The sequence below is a fragment of the Artibeus jamaicensis genome, unplaced genomic scaffold (genome assembly GCF_021234435.1).
Source record: "Artibeus jamaicensis isolate MK-2021 breed Jamaican fruit bat unplaced genomic scaffold, CSHL_Jam_final contig_755, whole genome shotgun sequence".
Lineage (NCBI taxonomy): Eukaryota > Metazoa > Chordata > Mammalia > Chiroptera > Phyllostomidae > Artibeus > Artibeus jamaicensis.
In genome coordinates, this window is record NW_026521950.1 from 1,665,780 (window position 1) to 1,680,012 (window position 14,233).

The following is a 14,233-nucleotide window of genomic DNA, read 5'->3' on the forward strand; positions in this document are numbered from 1 at the left end:
GCGCGGGCGGCGGTGGGATGGCCCGACCTCGCTGCCCGTGGCGGGCCCCTTGCCCCACTCAGCAATCCAGAAGCTAATAATCCTAATAAAAATAAGCAGCGTTTTATCTATTTCAACTTTTTATAGTGGCAACTGTCCAACGTACAGCGGAGGGTCCAGTTTAATGGCGCCAACACAGCAGCCGGTGATGCACCTCGGCCCTCCTCTGAGCCTGGGGTGCCAGAAGGAAGCTCCAAGCCTCACCACTCCGCAAGATCTGCCCAGCCTTCCACCGGCCTCCCCCACACTTCACCCTGCCCTGGCTTCTTCCTGGTCCTCCCACCTCGACCTCATTCCCATCTCTGGGACTGCCTCGAGGGTCCCCAGAACTTCCAGTCGCTGCATTTCTGTGGCAGCTGGGGTTCAGCTCAAACTGTCACCTCCTCAGAGAGTTCCCTCCACCCATCACCTCACCCTGTTTCATTACATTGTGACCTGGTTCTCCCACCCAGAAGTCACCTTATTACTCACTTGTTATATGCTCTCGGCTTGCACCACCCACCCAGGCTGGGAGCCCACCAGCCGGACGGTAGTCATCCCGTCCATCCTCCTTCATCTCCAGAGCTGAGACCCATGCCTGGCACTAAGGCCCTGCCTGCTGAACAGTGTGGTTTGTTCGGCCAAGCAGGGCAGACCCTGGGCACTTTCGGGAGGGCTGACTCAGTCACTTCAGCGCCGCCGGGCAGCAGTGAGGCAGGAGACGGCGCAGGAAGAGGAGCCCCCGGGCCGGTGCTGGGCCTTGGAGGCTGGAGCTGGGCCCCTGCTCTGCTGGGTGGTGTGGGCAGAGGCTGCGAGGTCGGGCCCAGTGGAGTGGAGCAGGATGTGGGCTGCGAGGGCGGGGTCGGGGGGAGGAGACCAGAGGGAGAGGTGCCGAGGAAAGCGGGGCGGTGGAGGTGACGGCCAGTGGGCGCCCCCCTGCCCTACGCTGTGGCCTCGGAGGCACACGCTCCAGCAGTGACACCTCCGGGCCTCCACCACCTTCACTGCTGCCACCCTCACTGTCCACAGCAGACAGCGTACACGGAGCAGCCAGCAGACGCCGCAGCCTCACAACGGCACTTAAAACCTTCCTCCATAAAATGTGTTGCCAGCATTTCACGGAGGGGGAGCTCACATGGAAATCGAGACCTCTGGCTTCTTTAAACCTGCAGGCGCCGCTGTGCCCAGTGCGTGGGGCGCGTGTCCTCCCACTGGCTGCGGTCCCCGCCACTCTCTGTGGCGTCTCTCTCCTCGGTTTCCCCACTTACGCCCCTTTTGGTGAAGAAACACACGAATTTACGAGTCCTGATGGGAGCCAGGCCTCTGTACCTTATGGAGAAGGGACCAGGCCCCTCAAGCCCAGAGCCCTAACCATGGAGGTCAGTTGGGACATTGAGGCTCTGGGAAATGCCTCCCCAGGTGGACATACTCTTTGTCACCTGGGAGGTCGGAGGGGGCTCTGAGCTGAGCCTTCAGGACCATGTTCCACGATGGCCTCAGTGCCGGAACCCCCACCCCCCTGCAGGAGGGGGCTCCTCGGGGAAGGTAGGTCCCGCCTTGGGTGAGTGGCCCTGGTCGGGGAGCGGGAAAGGCCTGTGGCCCGCACAGCACCCTGGCATCCGCCACTGTGCCTGGTGCGGAGCAGGCGTCCTGGAAAGGGAGGCCCTTTCAGGATTCTAAAAAACCGGAGAGAGGTCGTTGGCCCTGAGAGACCCCTGCTAGCCTTGTCTCACTGCTGACCCGGGGCCCACTCAGGCCCCAGTCTCTTCTCCTGTCCTCCCCCAGCTCTGCCGTTCCGGATGGAGCGCCAGAAAGGCCCCGGGGGCCGCCAGGCTGGAGCACGCAGCTGCTCCGCGTCCCTGCAGGGACCGGCGTGGCCGGGGGAGACCTGGGCAGAGGGCCACGCTCCTCCAGGAAGAGGAAAGACTCGTGACTCAGGGACAGGCACCAGTTGAGTCAGCCAAGCCACAAGCTGTGGAAAAAGTGAGGTCTCGCTGTGGCTTTTTCTGCTCCTTGAGTAAGAAGCCCTTTTGGAGGGACCGCTGCCTCCCAGACGGTGAGAATCAGGGAAACAAAAGGAACGTTGGGAGAAACGAAGGAAGGAAATAAAGTTGCTCTGTGTGTAAGGAGCAGATCTTGAACTTGACTCCAGGTTGGCTCGCTTCCGATGGTTCTCTGTGCTGCTTCTTTATCAGGAGTGTGCTGGAGACTCGGGGTCTCCCGGCCACTGAAATGGGGGACCCTTGGGAAGGATTCTAGCCCAGCAGTTACGGAGACAGTTTTCAAGAAGGAAACCAGGAGGTGTCTGGGTACCTTGATTTCAGAAGAGGATCTCTGGAGCATTTGGGGTTTGGGGTGCTGAAGTGCTGCGTTTGCCAGGGACCTGTCCAGTCTCTGCCGCCAGGCCCCGCCCCAGGCCCCGCCTCCGTGTGTCAATATTTACTCCTCTCCACTGTTTGTCATTCCAAGTCTGTGTCCTTTGCCTGTGTCCGGCCCCCATGGCACCTGCTTCCTGTCCCAGGTTTCCCCATGGCGCTCTGACCCGGCCAAGGGGAAAAGGAGAACAATGAAGACAGAGGCAGCCACCTTCGAAAACGCTGGGGTGGGCGGGATCGGCGTCACCACAGCCGTTGGCCGTCCCCCGGGGCTCGGCCCCGGCCGCCCTGTGCCTGGACATTCCTCTTCGAGGTACCTTGCAAACGCTATGACGTCACATGGCCACCAAAATAAGTGCACACGATCCTTGCTAGCTCACCCAAACGTCCATCAAGGGCATAGCAGGTGAGAAACAGAGATGTAGCCACAGGACAAGATACCCCTCGGGGACAAGGCAGTGTCGCCGCAGGAAGACCACGGGTCTCATCGGGGTGAGCGCCAGGGACCAACAACTCAGGAAAGAAGCCGACACGGAAGAGACACGTGTGGTGACCAAGCCCAAAAAGGAGGAGATGAAGGAGCAGCAGAAGAGACCGGAGCCAGGCTTTCCTGGGCCGGACAGTTGGTCTGAATGGTGGGGAGGAAGGGGCCCTGTGACTCGGTGTCTTCTGAGTCTGGCGACGGTGCCGTGTGTGCAAACACCGACACCACTGTGCAGCTGGGGGCTATGCACCGTGTTGCATGCAGGTGATGCCTCCAATGGGCGGAAAGGGGAGCCGCCAGGACTCAGGGAAAAACCCGCTGGGCCGTGAACTTGAGAGAGACTCCCCCTCGGGCAAGTCTCTGGCTGTGGCAAGTGGACACATGGAGACCATTCCCAGGGAGGGGGTTTGTGGGACAAGTGACACCTCCGTGTGTGACACCATCAGATGTCTGGGGGCAGTGCTGGCAGCCACAGTTTCCATTCCGCCCAGACACACTCAGAGCAGCCGGGAGGGTCAGACGGCGGTTCTGGACTGGGGTAGAGCAGCCGGACGCAGGGGCGGGTGGGTGGGCGGGTGGGGGTTGGGAGCTGCGGACAAGAGGCAGCTGCTGTCCTTCCAAGAGTCTTGGATACCCTCGAGGCCCAGGAGGAGCCCACCCCAGGGATGAATGGGGGGGCATAAATGGGGCGGTGTTTGGGGCTGAACAGTTCCAAGTTTGGAGGACAGGAGAGCTCAGGGAAGCACCCAGAGAAGGGGTGGCCGGGGAGGCGGGAGGGCACCAGGCACCGGGCAGGGAGGGAGGGTTACCCCTGCCCGGTGCCTGCAAGGCCGAGAGAGACAAAGGGCGCCCAGGACTGGCCCCGGAAGGACTGGCGCCTTCGAGGGAGCGCTGGTCGGTGGGATGGGGGGCCCACAGCCGGCTTCCCGTCGAGTCCCATCGCAGCTCTTCCTGGCCAGTCCTGGCCCGGCCTCGCCGGGCTGGCACTTCTGTGGAAGCGTGGGATGCAGTGAGCGTCCCCGGTGAGGACCTCCTCCCTCCTCCACCTTCCTCCTCACCGCCCCTCGCCTCCCCCCGGAGCTGTCTCAGGAGCCAGGTGCGCGGGGCAGGAGGGCAGCACCGTCTACGGGCAAAGCTGGCCGGCACGCAGAGTGGCCGGACCCCACCGGGGACGCTGGCCCCCACACTCCGGCCCGGCCCTGCATCTGTCTCCTTGGCGATGCTCGCCCTTCACAGCTCAGGGAAAGCGACCGGGAACATCACTGACTGATTTTAATCTGTCTGCCCCTCTCGTTAATGACGTCTGTTTAAGACGTCCATTAAAGGCCCATGAGGTTAATTAAATGGACAATTCCCATACAGTTCTATTAGGGCCCCCTTGATTAAATTAATATTATAGACATTTAACAGATGTCTTAATTAGGCATTATAGCTAAGAAATGCAAACTAAATTAGAACTAAAGCCGTTGTCCAGAAAGGGAGCTCTTTATAGTTAATTTATGGTATTTGAGGGACATTCTTGTTTACTCTTCAGAACCAGAGGGACAAGCCGGGTGACAACCGCCGCACACCCGCCACCGCGGCCCTGGGAGGCCGCCGTCTGAAGCCGTGCAGATGCCGAGCTGGAAGAGATTGCAGACGCCATCTGGAGTCCGTGGTCCCCAAACGTCAGCGACTAGAGCAGCCCGCCTGGGTTTCAGAGGAGCTGGGAGCCATCCGGGTCCCTCCCCCCACCAACCTGCCCGGCTGTGGTCATGGGACCCCTGCAGGCTCCTCTCCAGGAAACCCTGCCTAGTCTCACGGCCCCGCTGGTCAGAGGTGACATGAGTCCCACAGACTTAAGGACAAGGTGAGTGTCCCCAAGAGTCCCACACCCTGGCCCACGGAGCAGAGCTCTCCCGACAGATCCTGGGGGCTCTCCCCGCCCACCACGGTGGGCTTGGGAATGGCAGCCATGGCCCCACGCCCCCAGTCATCATGGGCTCTGTGGCCCGGCCCTGAGCCTTGGTGTGACCACTGTGTGAAGTCCCACAGCTGCTGGGATGCAGAGCCCCCTCCTCCAGGGAGCCTCCCCTGCCCACTTCAGGCGGCACCCCCCCTCCTGCCCACCCCCGCTGCCACCCCCACCAGGCTGTCCCTGGCCCCAGAGGGAGGAGGGGCTCAGCCGTTTGCAGAAATGAAGGGGAACCCGGCAACCCCAGAGCGCCTGGGACTGGAGGGGGCGGCCGGGCCTAAGCGCCGGTCTGAGCAAGTCATGGAGCCCGTGGTGACAGGGCTCAGGGGCCAGCAGTTGGGCTGGGGGAGCTGGCAGAGGGCCCAGGCACCCGTGTGGGCTGTGGGAGGGCCGGGCCGTGTCTGAGAGTGGGGGCCGGGGCAGGGTTAGATGTGCCGGACCACCGAGCTGGGGCGCAGAAGGCTGGACCCGCACAGGCTCGGCCGGCCCCCACCGGTGAACAGCAGAGCCATAGCCGAGACCCAGAGCCCAGGTCTACAGGTGCATTTTATTGTCTCACACACACGGCCCGGCCACCACGGAACACCAAGACGGGGGGAGAAACACGGCCCCAGGCCCCATCACCAGAGCAGCACCGACTGGCGTCTTCCACGGTCTCTCTGCTCCTGGGTAAAAGCTCAGCCCCTGCTCCCCGACTTCACTCAGCACAGGGTGTTTCTTCCTGGATGAGTAGCTGCCGTTTGGGGCCCGCTCCCACCGGCGGGGGTGGCCCCAAAGGGCCTGGCCGGCCGTAGTTCATCCACGGAGAGCCGGGTGCCCGGGGTCTGAGTTTCCCACCCTCACTGGCCGCTGCGGGCAGCCGGCGCTCACAGGTCGATGGTGCCCTTCGCTTTGAACTTCTTCGCAGACCGCTCGCTGGACCGGAACTGGAACTTGCTCCCGTAAATGTAGGAGAGGAAGCCGTCGGTCTCCACGGAGAACACGCAGTCTCGTTTGGGGATGACTGGGCACACGCAGGAGGGAAGGGTGAGGACGCGGCCGGGCAGCGAGTCCGCCCTCCTGCAGACGCCCTTCCCTCGGTGCGGTCCAGAAATGGCTCCCGGGAGACCAGGGCCACCGCACCGGCCCGGCCTCCGGGGGGCACTCTGCCGGCCCCCCAAGTCTCAGCTGCCCCTCTACCCCTACCGTCCAGACTCCCCCAACCAGGACCTCCCAGGGAGGTGCAGTCAGGCCTTCCCAGGACCGTTCAGAGGGGCCCCCGGCTTTAGCTCAGTGGGAAACCTATCCCCACTTCCTGAGGTTAAAAGAATCTACAGGGAAATGGGTGGAAGAGGCAGGAAGAACCAGCTCAAAAATCAAAGGACCAGACCTCCCAGTGGCCGTGGGCCCTCCTGGAGCTGGTAGGGTCAGCGCCCAGGGCCCGCGCACGGCGTCCTCCCAGGAGGTCCATGCTCGGTGGCCGCCATCGTCCGGGAGGCGCTGGCACCGCACTGGCAGGCGCGATACGCACCTTTCAGGCGGTCCTCTTTAGTGACGATTTTGAAAACGTGCTTTGTTTCCTGGAGAAGGATGCCCGTGACGCCCACGTAGGAGGGGCATTTGGATTTGGTGACTGCAGAGGAAAGGGTAGCTCTGCTCAGCCCCTGTGGTGCTGGGGGTGCCCTGGGGGGCAGGGGCCGAGCTGCACGGGACTCCCAGCCCAGGACTCTGCGGCCCCCATGGTGGCCTGACAGGCGCCTGAGTTTCTGGCAGGATTTGGGAACCAAGAGGTCACACGTGTGTCCTGCGCCAAGGCCCAAGGGTAGGCTGTGTGGATGGGGCCGCGCCCCATCCAGGATCTGAATGAACACTGTGTTTAATGACCGCCCCAGTGGCTCGGCTCAGGTGAGGACGGCTCCTGCCACAGGCTGCGTGGGGACCGAGGTGGGCTGCCACCACTGGCAGTGGTGCCTCACCCGACCCACGGCCCAGGCAGGTGTGGGCACGGCCGGGAGCGGGTGGTCCTGGTGCTGCTCTCAGGCAGAGGGCGCCTCACGGTGGGGAGAGGCCACGGCCGCCCCACCAAACAGCTGTGTTTCCCAATCGTGAAAACAGCACAGAGAAAGTAAGGTTGGGATAACGGGGGCCTCTGGTGATTGCAGACCCTTAGGGTAAGGGACCTGACTGGGGACCTGGATGGGAAGGCATCAGTCTGCGAACACAAACTTGCTGGGCAGGGGACGCAGCCCATGCTCGGGAGTGGGAAGCCGAGAGCAAGCCGCTGTGGTTAGACCCGGGGCCGAGGACCTGGGAGGGGCCTTCACAACACAGCAGGTGTCAGCGGGCGGGCCAGCAGCTTCCTGGTGGTCCAGGAAGACGATGGCAGCTCAGACTCAGGGGCAGGCGGACAGCAGCTGGGGACACTCCCAGGCTTTCTGCCTGAACTGCCAGTGTGGACGTCCGTCCAGAGCCCCAGTGAAATCCACGGGCTGGGACGGCAGGGCCCTCTGCTCAAGGTGCCAGGCTGTGGGCGCGCCAGCAGCCACCGCGCCCTCCGTGGTGGCTGTCAGGGCCGCGCGGAGAAGGCACACTGATGGTTGTGAGTGCACGTGAGTGGCCAGATTGACCAGGTGGACAATGTTGTGTGACTACGTTGTGTCTGCCCTAGCGCTGATCTGGGGACCCCTGTAAGTTGGGGGACATTTTAACTGCAGGACACTGCTCTACTGTCCGAGAGACTGGCCAGGCACAGACGGCCACACGCCGGTTACCTGAAATGATGGCACCATGAAGGTCCGCCTTTAAGAGCTTAGCCTGGATCATCTGCGGCTGCCTACGAGGCAAACAGACACCCGCTGCTGACATTACTCGGAGCCCTGCTGAGGGGGCGGCCGACGGCACGGGGAGCTGGCTGCTCAGGCCACGCCAACAGTGACCACAAGGCGAGGCTTCCGCCCCGAAGGGCAGGGCTGCAGAAACGCAACTCACGTGTCTGGCTTGAGGCCGTTGCACAGGTCCCGGATGTACTGTTTCCAGAGTTCGTGCAGAGGGAGAAAGTTGCTGTATCTGTGTCACAGTGAAAAAAGGTAGCAAGTCAGGCAGGAGCTGGGGACGACCACGTCCAAAGTGCAGAGCCTGGCTGCATGGCCTGGGTGACCCGGGGTCCCTGGAGGCTGGACAGCCTCTCTCCAGTCACAGGCGCTTCCGCTTCTCCGACCTGTTTCCTCACTGTGGAGCCTTCTGGAGGCTGTGTTTCCGCTAACCAGGGGAGGAAGGCATGCCTTCCTCTGCCCCCATCCTCCCTGCCGGCTGGACGCAGCTGTGACAGCCGGAGCTCAGGCAGCCATCTGACACTACGAGGCATATCTACAGATGCTGGGGCGGCAAGTCCACACCAGCCCAGCACCGGGCTCAGCTGGGCTTCTCTTCAGAGAGGAACAGGTGTCCCTCCTGTCAGAGCTGCGGCTCCTCTGCGGCGCCGCACTGCAGACAGCCGACCTGAGTGGGCCCTGCCAGACAGGAGACGCTGGTGGTAGCACAGGCCCCGTCGGGGGGACAGGTCTGCCTGGACAGTGACTGAGCAGGTGGTGGGGCCGAGGGAGGGGCACGGATGGGAGGACCCTACGGCTTTCCTTTGCGGCCCCCATTATGGGGCCTGGAGCCTTGTGGGGAAGCCACGTACGTGGAACTGCGGGGCAGAGAAACAAGAACCTGGAGCTCCAACCCGAAGGGGGCCCTGCCGACAGGGGCACTGCCCGGCACACCTGGGCCGGCAGCAGCCCCTCCTGTACCCGAAGCCCAGCCAATGTCCCGAGGCACCACGGACAAAGTGCAGAAGTTGTCCAGTGGATGCGGGCGGTTCTCTGGTGAAAACTCTGGGCACAAGTCTGCAGACGGCGCTAAGGGACACTCGCCGTGGCCGAGGAGGGCGGCGTGTCAGCGGGAGGGACAGGACCTCCCACAAAGAGCCGCCTGTCTCTCTCACAAGCTTCCGAAACATGTAGGCAGCACCGTCTGCGGCAATAAAACCCCAGTGGGTCATTCTGCCTGGTGCTATTAAAAGCTATAAAGAGACACATGCTAAGAAATCCCAGTTCCTCCTTTCCTGAAAGAGCTGAAAGACAAACAGCCTGTTGCCACCGGCAACAGGACAGCAGCCAGCCAGTCGCACCAGCCTCCGCATTAGAAGCCAAACCCACCCCTGGTTGGCGTGGCTAGGTCCTTAGAGCAGAGGTTAACTGAAAGGTCACTGAGAGGTCACGGGTTCAGGTCCCACGGGTTCAGGTCCCGGATTCAATTCAGGTCAGGGCGTGTGAGAAGCACCCAGCTGATGTTTATCTCCCTTCCTCCTTTCTTCCCTTTTCTCTAAAATCAAAACCAAAACCAGTGTGTCCTAGGTGAGGATTTAAAAAAAAAAAAAGTCAAACGCAGTCAGGATTGGTAAAGGAAGGCTGCCCCCTAGTGGCGGCAGCGGGAGAGGCTCCGTTAGCAGAGCAGGGGCTTCCCAAGCTCCCACACAGACCAGGAGCACCAGGTGCCAGGGTGGCAGGCAGGGGGGCAGGCAGGGGGCGGGCTACCTCTGCTGCTCCGGCTTAATGTCGAAGAGCCGCAGCTCCCTCCTCTGCCTGGCAGAGAGGCCCCTGGATTTCTTCTTCGCCTCCTTTCGCTTCCGGCGAGGGAAGTACTCCAACACCACGGCCTTGCGCTGCAGCTGGTCCTCGCGGGCGCGCTGGCTCATGCGGGGCGTGCTTCGCTTCAGGAAGGCCCTCACGAAGGCCTCGGCCCGCTGGGCGCCCGGGTGCTGCATGGGGACAAGGCGGGAGGGGGCTCACTGCTCCGTGAGGCACGGCCCGGGCTCTCTGTGGACAGGGACTCACACAGCCAGGAGCAGCCTGCGTGTCCTCCACCCGGCTGTCCAGATGCGAGAGTCACACAAGCCAGCCCAGGCTGCACACAAGGCGGCCAGGCCCAGTGCCGGCTGCCGACCCTGCTTCTCTGGGTCCATTCTGATGAAAGGGAGGAAACCCACCTCTGCACTTGGAAGAAAAGACTTCCCTGACCTGTGGCAGGGAAGGGAGGCTGGGGAATGAGTAATGATGACATTCATCTGCAACGACAGATGGAGGCAAGCTCAGAGTGGCCCTGAGCCCTGGCCTTGGAGGAGATGGTTTGAACACTCGGGAAGATGGCTCGGGTGGGGCTCCAGGGTGGCCGGCCCCGGGGTTTGGAGCTCCTCGGCGCGGTCCTCTTCACGTGGGCTCTGGCTACTCTCCAAGTCTGCTGCCCCCCTCGCTTGGGGGAGGAACTGTCCGCACATCTCAGCCCCTGCTCCCCACGCTCTCGGACACACAGCAGAGCGTCATGTGACCGTGCCTGAGCACAGGCTTCCAGGGAGGGCGTCTGGGCAGAGTGACTGTCAGAGCTGTGACTCTGCAAGGGCCCAAACAACTCTGCCTGTCCAGCTGCAGTCGCCCCCGTCTGCCCTCCCCCAGGACCTCTGCCCCAGCCCACCCCAGCCCAGGAGCACCGTCTGCTGAGGTCTTGCCTCTTGGCCAAGCCACATCCTGGACCTAAGCAGGCTGTGAGCACCCTGAGGGTGACATGTTTGTGGTGACTATGAGACACACATAGTGTTCAAGCAGCGCACAGTAGGGTGACCCAAAATCCACCATCATCACTAGTGTCGCTGTAAGAGAACAATGACTGTGCCGTCTCAGCCCCCTAAGTGGCCCCTCCATGGAGAAGCCAAACAAAGGCCTATCAATCTTCTGAAATCTTGATGTCAAGGCATCTCCCTCCTCACAGGTCAGTCACCGGTGTGACTTCTGTCACAGCCACATGCAGACACACCCTATACATCTCACAAAATGTGACTTGCCTGCCCTTTTGGGGGGTGAACGGGGCACAGGGACCAGGTCAAATGACACTGTCCACCAGGGCAGGCTCCAGGCGGACATAGCCTGGCACCCCCTACACAGCAGGCGATGACACAGGTCAGGAAGTCCCAGCTCGCCAAGCCTGACTTTGGCACGTCGGGAGAGGAGACCCGCATTTGGAGATAGGTCACCAGAACAACAGACCCTGGTGAGCCTAACACACCCACTGGGAGGATGGGGAAGAAGACGCCAGAAAGGACACTTAAGGCAGAGCTAGAGTGAAGCCACCAAGCCGTCTCCGTCATCACCCCCAGTGCTCCAGACTCCCTGCCAAGCACCTTACCTGAACATCAAGCTCTTTGGCCTCTTTCTGAGAGAGGGAGTGGTAGATTGCACCTGGGGGGTGAAAACAGACCCAAGGTGACTCCTGTGGGTGTAAGCCCGAGACTTCTTAAACTGTGGAAACGACAATGCTCATTCAGAGACAGGAGAAGGTGGAGGCGGGGTACAAAGGGTAGTTTCGAAGCCTTCTTAGAAGCCTAATCCTGCTCTCCAGGCACATCCGTCACAGGGTTCCCAGAAGCTGGGCTGCAAAACAGTGCTTCCCAAACATCGACATGCGTGGGAACCTGAGACTCAGTACAATGCAGATTCTGGGGCCCCGAGCCCACATCCTGCAGGTCTAGGAAGTTCTCAGATGGAACCGCAGGGCGGCAGACCACACTTGAAGTTGCACTAGTTTAGACCACCACAGGTTAGGAGCCCGAGGGGCTGCGTGATTTGCAGTGAAGCAACCCCGTTAAAAGTTATGTGATGCAGAAGGTTGGGATTATTACATCTGGTGAACTGTAAGATGTTTAAAAAATTTATTTTTCAGTTTAACATCTATGAAATTGGAGAGTATGATATAATTGATGTCATCCTAAACTGATAAACAGGTCTTTCTACAAGCTCAAAAAAATATATATGTATATATTCTGACCAACACAGTTTCAACCTCTAAAATTTCCCACATTCCTGTTTCTCACTTAATTTGTCTGAAGAAGAGAACTGTGGCACCTGGGACAGAGTATGGATGTGACCAAAGTAAGAATAAGACAAGGGCCTGGTTTAAGGGCCGGAAGATGAGAAAATCTGGTTCACACTACGAGCTATAAATTTCACCCGAGCTCCCTGAACACATCTGATGAAGCAAAGCAACGTGGTTACAAGTCTCATATAGGGGGTCTGGTTCTCCCTCAAATGTAAGACGGGGATTACAACGGGTTTGTAGAGAACCCTTGCCCCGCCCAGAGCCCCAGGAATGACTGCGTCACCTGTCACAAGTGCCCAGAATGGGGAGTCTTTTCCGTAACAACGCACATGTACCGGCTATTGAGCACTCATTACTTGCCACGTCCCTCCTCAAAAGCTACACATGTTTTATCTCATTATACCTTCTGAACAATCCTTTAACGTAGTTACTATCTCTCGTATGCACGTGAGAAACTAGAAGCTCGGGTACACTGAGATGCCTAACTTGATCGCACTGGCAAGGGGGACCGGCAAGGGGGGAACTCAGAACCCCATGCAAAGCCAGGGTGTCTAAGTTGCCTGCCTACGACTGCTCCCGGGGCTCTCTCTCCTCCAGGCACCTCTGCCTCCGCTCAACTCCAAAGCCTTGGGTGACCGGTATCACTGCCCAAGGAGCTCCCAGAGCGTCCCACCGGACTTGGGCCGTCCACGGAGCAGCAGGCTGGGCGGCCGCTGACCTCTCTCAACCACGGAGGTCGCCGGCCTCCAGCTCTGGCATCCGCCCCTGGCTCACAAACGGGGCCAAACCAGCAGGGCCTCTGGACCTCAGTTTCCCTGATGTAAGGCGGGCCAATTCCCAAAGCAGCTCCCTTCGCACTGCGCTGCGAGCCCACTCCCCCACCAGCACTCAGGCCCCCCAGCCACGCTTACGCTCCATTCTGGGACCACTTCCGGCGCGCTCTGATGACGTCTCCACGGGCACCGCCCACGCCTCACCGCTCTCCGGCTTTTTCCGCGGCCCTGGACCGCGGCAGTCTCTGTCCCCAAAGCCAGTGATAGGGAGGCTTCTCCTCATCCCCGGGCTCCAGCTGCACGCGAAGCCCACAGAGTGACACTCCGGGGATTGCAGGAAGGGTCACAGACCCTCGGAGCTCGTGGGCGGTGCCGCCCCTGACGTCACCGAGCGCGCCGACTGGCTTGCGCCTGGGGGCGGGCGCCGCTGCTGGAGTGGCTGGGCAGCCCGCGTGCGTGTCTGCGCGGTGAGCTTCTGCCGCCCCGTGTTCCGGGGGGCGGGGTGGGGGTGGCTGGCAACCGCAGGACTTGGGTCAGGGCACGTGGAGCGCGTAACTTGTTTCTTTTTTCATTGCTGTAAATGATAAACATTCCAACACGGACACAGGTGCCTTCCCGCTAATGGTTCTGTGCAAGTTGCACGGGAAGTCCTCGGTATGGGCGGTGACCGCCCCCCAACCACGAGTTTAGCATAGAAGTCCTCACGTGTCCAGGAACGTGGGAGAATTCTACAGTGAACCCTGTGTGCTCTTAGATCCAACGACGAACGGTTTGCGCTGCTTGGGGGTTTTCTCCTCATTGCTGCTCGAAGACACGAGGCTGTCCAGCTGCGCACTCAGGGGAAGTCTCGTAGATGGGCTCAGAGGATGGAGCCCCAACCATTAAAGAAGTGCATTTCAGTGGAAATTGGGGCCTGTCAAGGAGACTTCCTGCCATTCCTTTAAGTTTAATGGAAGGTCATGACCCTGAAAGAATTTCAGCAAACCTGCCATGGGGACAGGGAGGGCTTTGTCTTTGGGGAAAGTTGTAATTCTCTGAGTTACAAAAGTCGTGTATGGTTTTACACATTTCACGTGTACACATGTGCTGTACACATATGCATAGGTACACACGTATACCCACATGTCTCTACATAGCTTTGTATGTGCACATGTAGAAACTTTTCTTCCGGGTTTCTTTTAAGTGACTAAACCCGCTGCGTCTGGGGAGGAGCAGGCCTGCTCTGCCTTCCACCACTTGGAGGCCTTGTCGCACCACAAGGTGACAACAGCCCCGGCCCCTGGGGTGGTTCGGAGGGCTCTGTGAGACGATGCCTCCAGCGCCACCTCCATGTACATTCTCACAATCCTGGAGCAGCCCCTGAGGCTCAAGACTATGAATTTTCCTGTCCCAGCTTTGCCCTTGACTTGTATGCTGGTCCAGACGTGTCGGCGAGGAGAGGTGAGGGTGGTGCTGGTGGGGGGTGTATAGACACGGTGGCCCCAGGAGCCATTCCTCGGGCTCAGTGATGCCGCTGATCACTCTGACAGAGAAGAGACTGGGCCGTAAGGTGCCAGTGCTGACAAGTGACATTCCTGCCCACCACACCCTGTCCTGCCCAGTGATTGGGCGCTCTGGCTACAGGAATCAATGGACTGAAGCTGCCAGGAAGGCAGCCTTGCGGTCCTGCCCCAGAGGCAGCGCCGAGCTCGGAGTCGGCTGTACACCGGCCATCTGGAGTTCCAAACAGCAGATGCTACGC

The 14,233-nt window shown here is 60.5% G+C and overlaps 1 protein-coding gene across 4 annotated transcripts; it reads right to left on the bottom strand.

The window, feature by feature from the left end:
• Positions 1 to 4,361: 4,361 nt before the first annotated feature.
• POP4 (POP4 homolog, ribonuclease P/MRP subunit) lies at positions 4,362 to 12,853 on the bottom strand. Of its 4 annotated transcripts, none has more exons than XM_037145046.2 (8): positions 12,631 to 12,853; positions 11,030 to 11,082; positions 9,388 to 9,611; positions 7,799 to 7,876; positions 7,582 to 7,643; positions 6,342 to 6,443; positions 5,702 to 5,834; positions 4,362 to 4,499 (listed from the first exon to the last, which is right to left on the bottom strand). In XM_037145046.2, exons 1-8 carry the CDS (start codon positions 12,773 to 12,775, stop codon positions 4,370 to 4,372), a joined length of 927 nt encoding a protein of 308 aa, XP_037000941.2. In that variant the 5' UTR covers positions 12,776 to 12,853; the 3' UTR covers positions 4,362 to 4,369. The 4 variants fall into 4 exon arrangements, with proteins under 4 accessions (XP_037000941.2, XP_053528207.1, XP_037000951.2 ...); XM_053672232.1 differs by lacking the exon at positions 12,631 to 12,853 and adding an exon at positions 12,123 to 12,559; XM_037145056.2 differs by having other exon boundaries at positions 4,374 to 4,522.
• Between the last annotated feature and the right edge of the window lie 1,380 nt (positions 12,854 to 14,233).

What these genes read in the sequence shown, in the direction of transcription:
- POP4 (XM_037145046.2), bottom strand. Translation starts at nt 12,775, where the DNA reads ATGAGGAGAAGCCTCCCTATCACTGGCTTTGGGGACAGAGACTGCCGC. An exon ending in AAGTGGTCCCAGAATGGAGC is followed by an intron (nt 11,083 to 12,630) that starts GTAAGCGTGGCT and finishes TTCACCCCCCAG; the next exon opens with GTGCAATCTACCACTCCCTC. An exon ending in GCGAAGGGCACCATCGACCT is followed by an intron (nt 4,500 to 5,701) that starts GTGAGCGCCGGC and finishes AATCTCTTCCAG; the next exon opens with CTCGGCATCTGCACGGCTTC.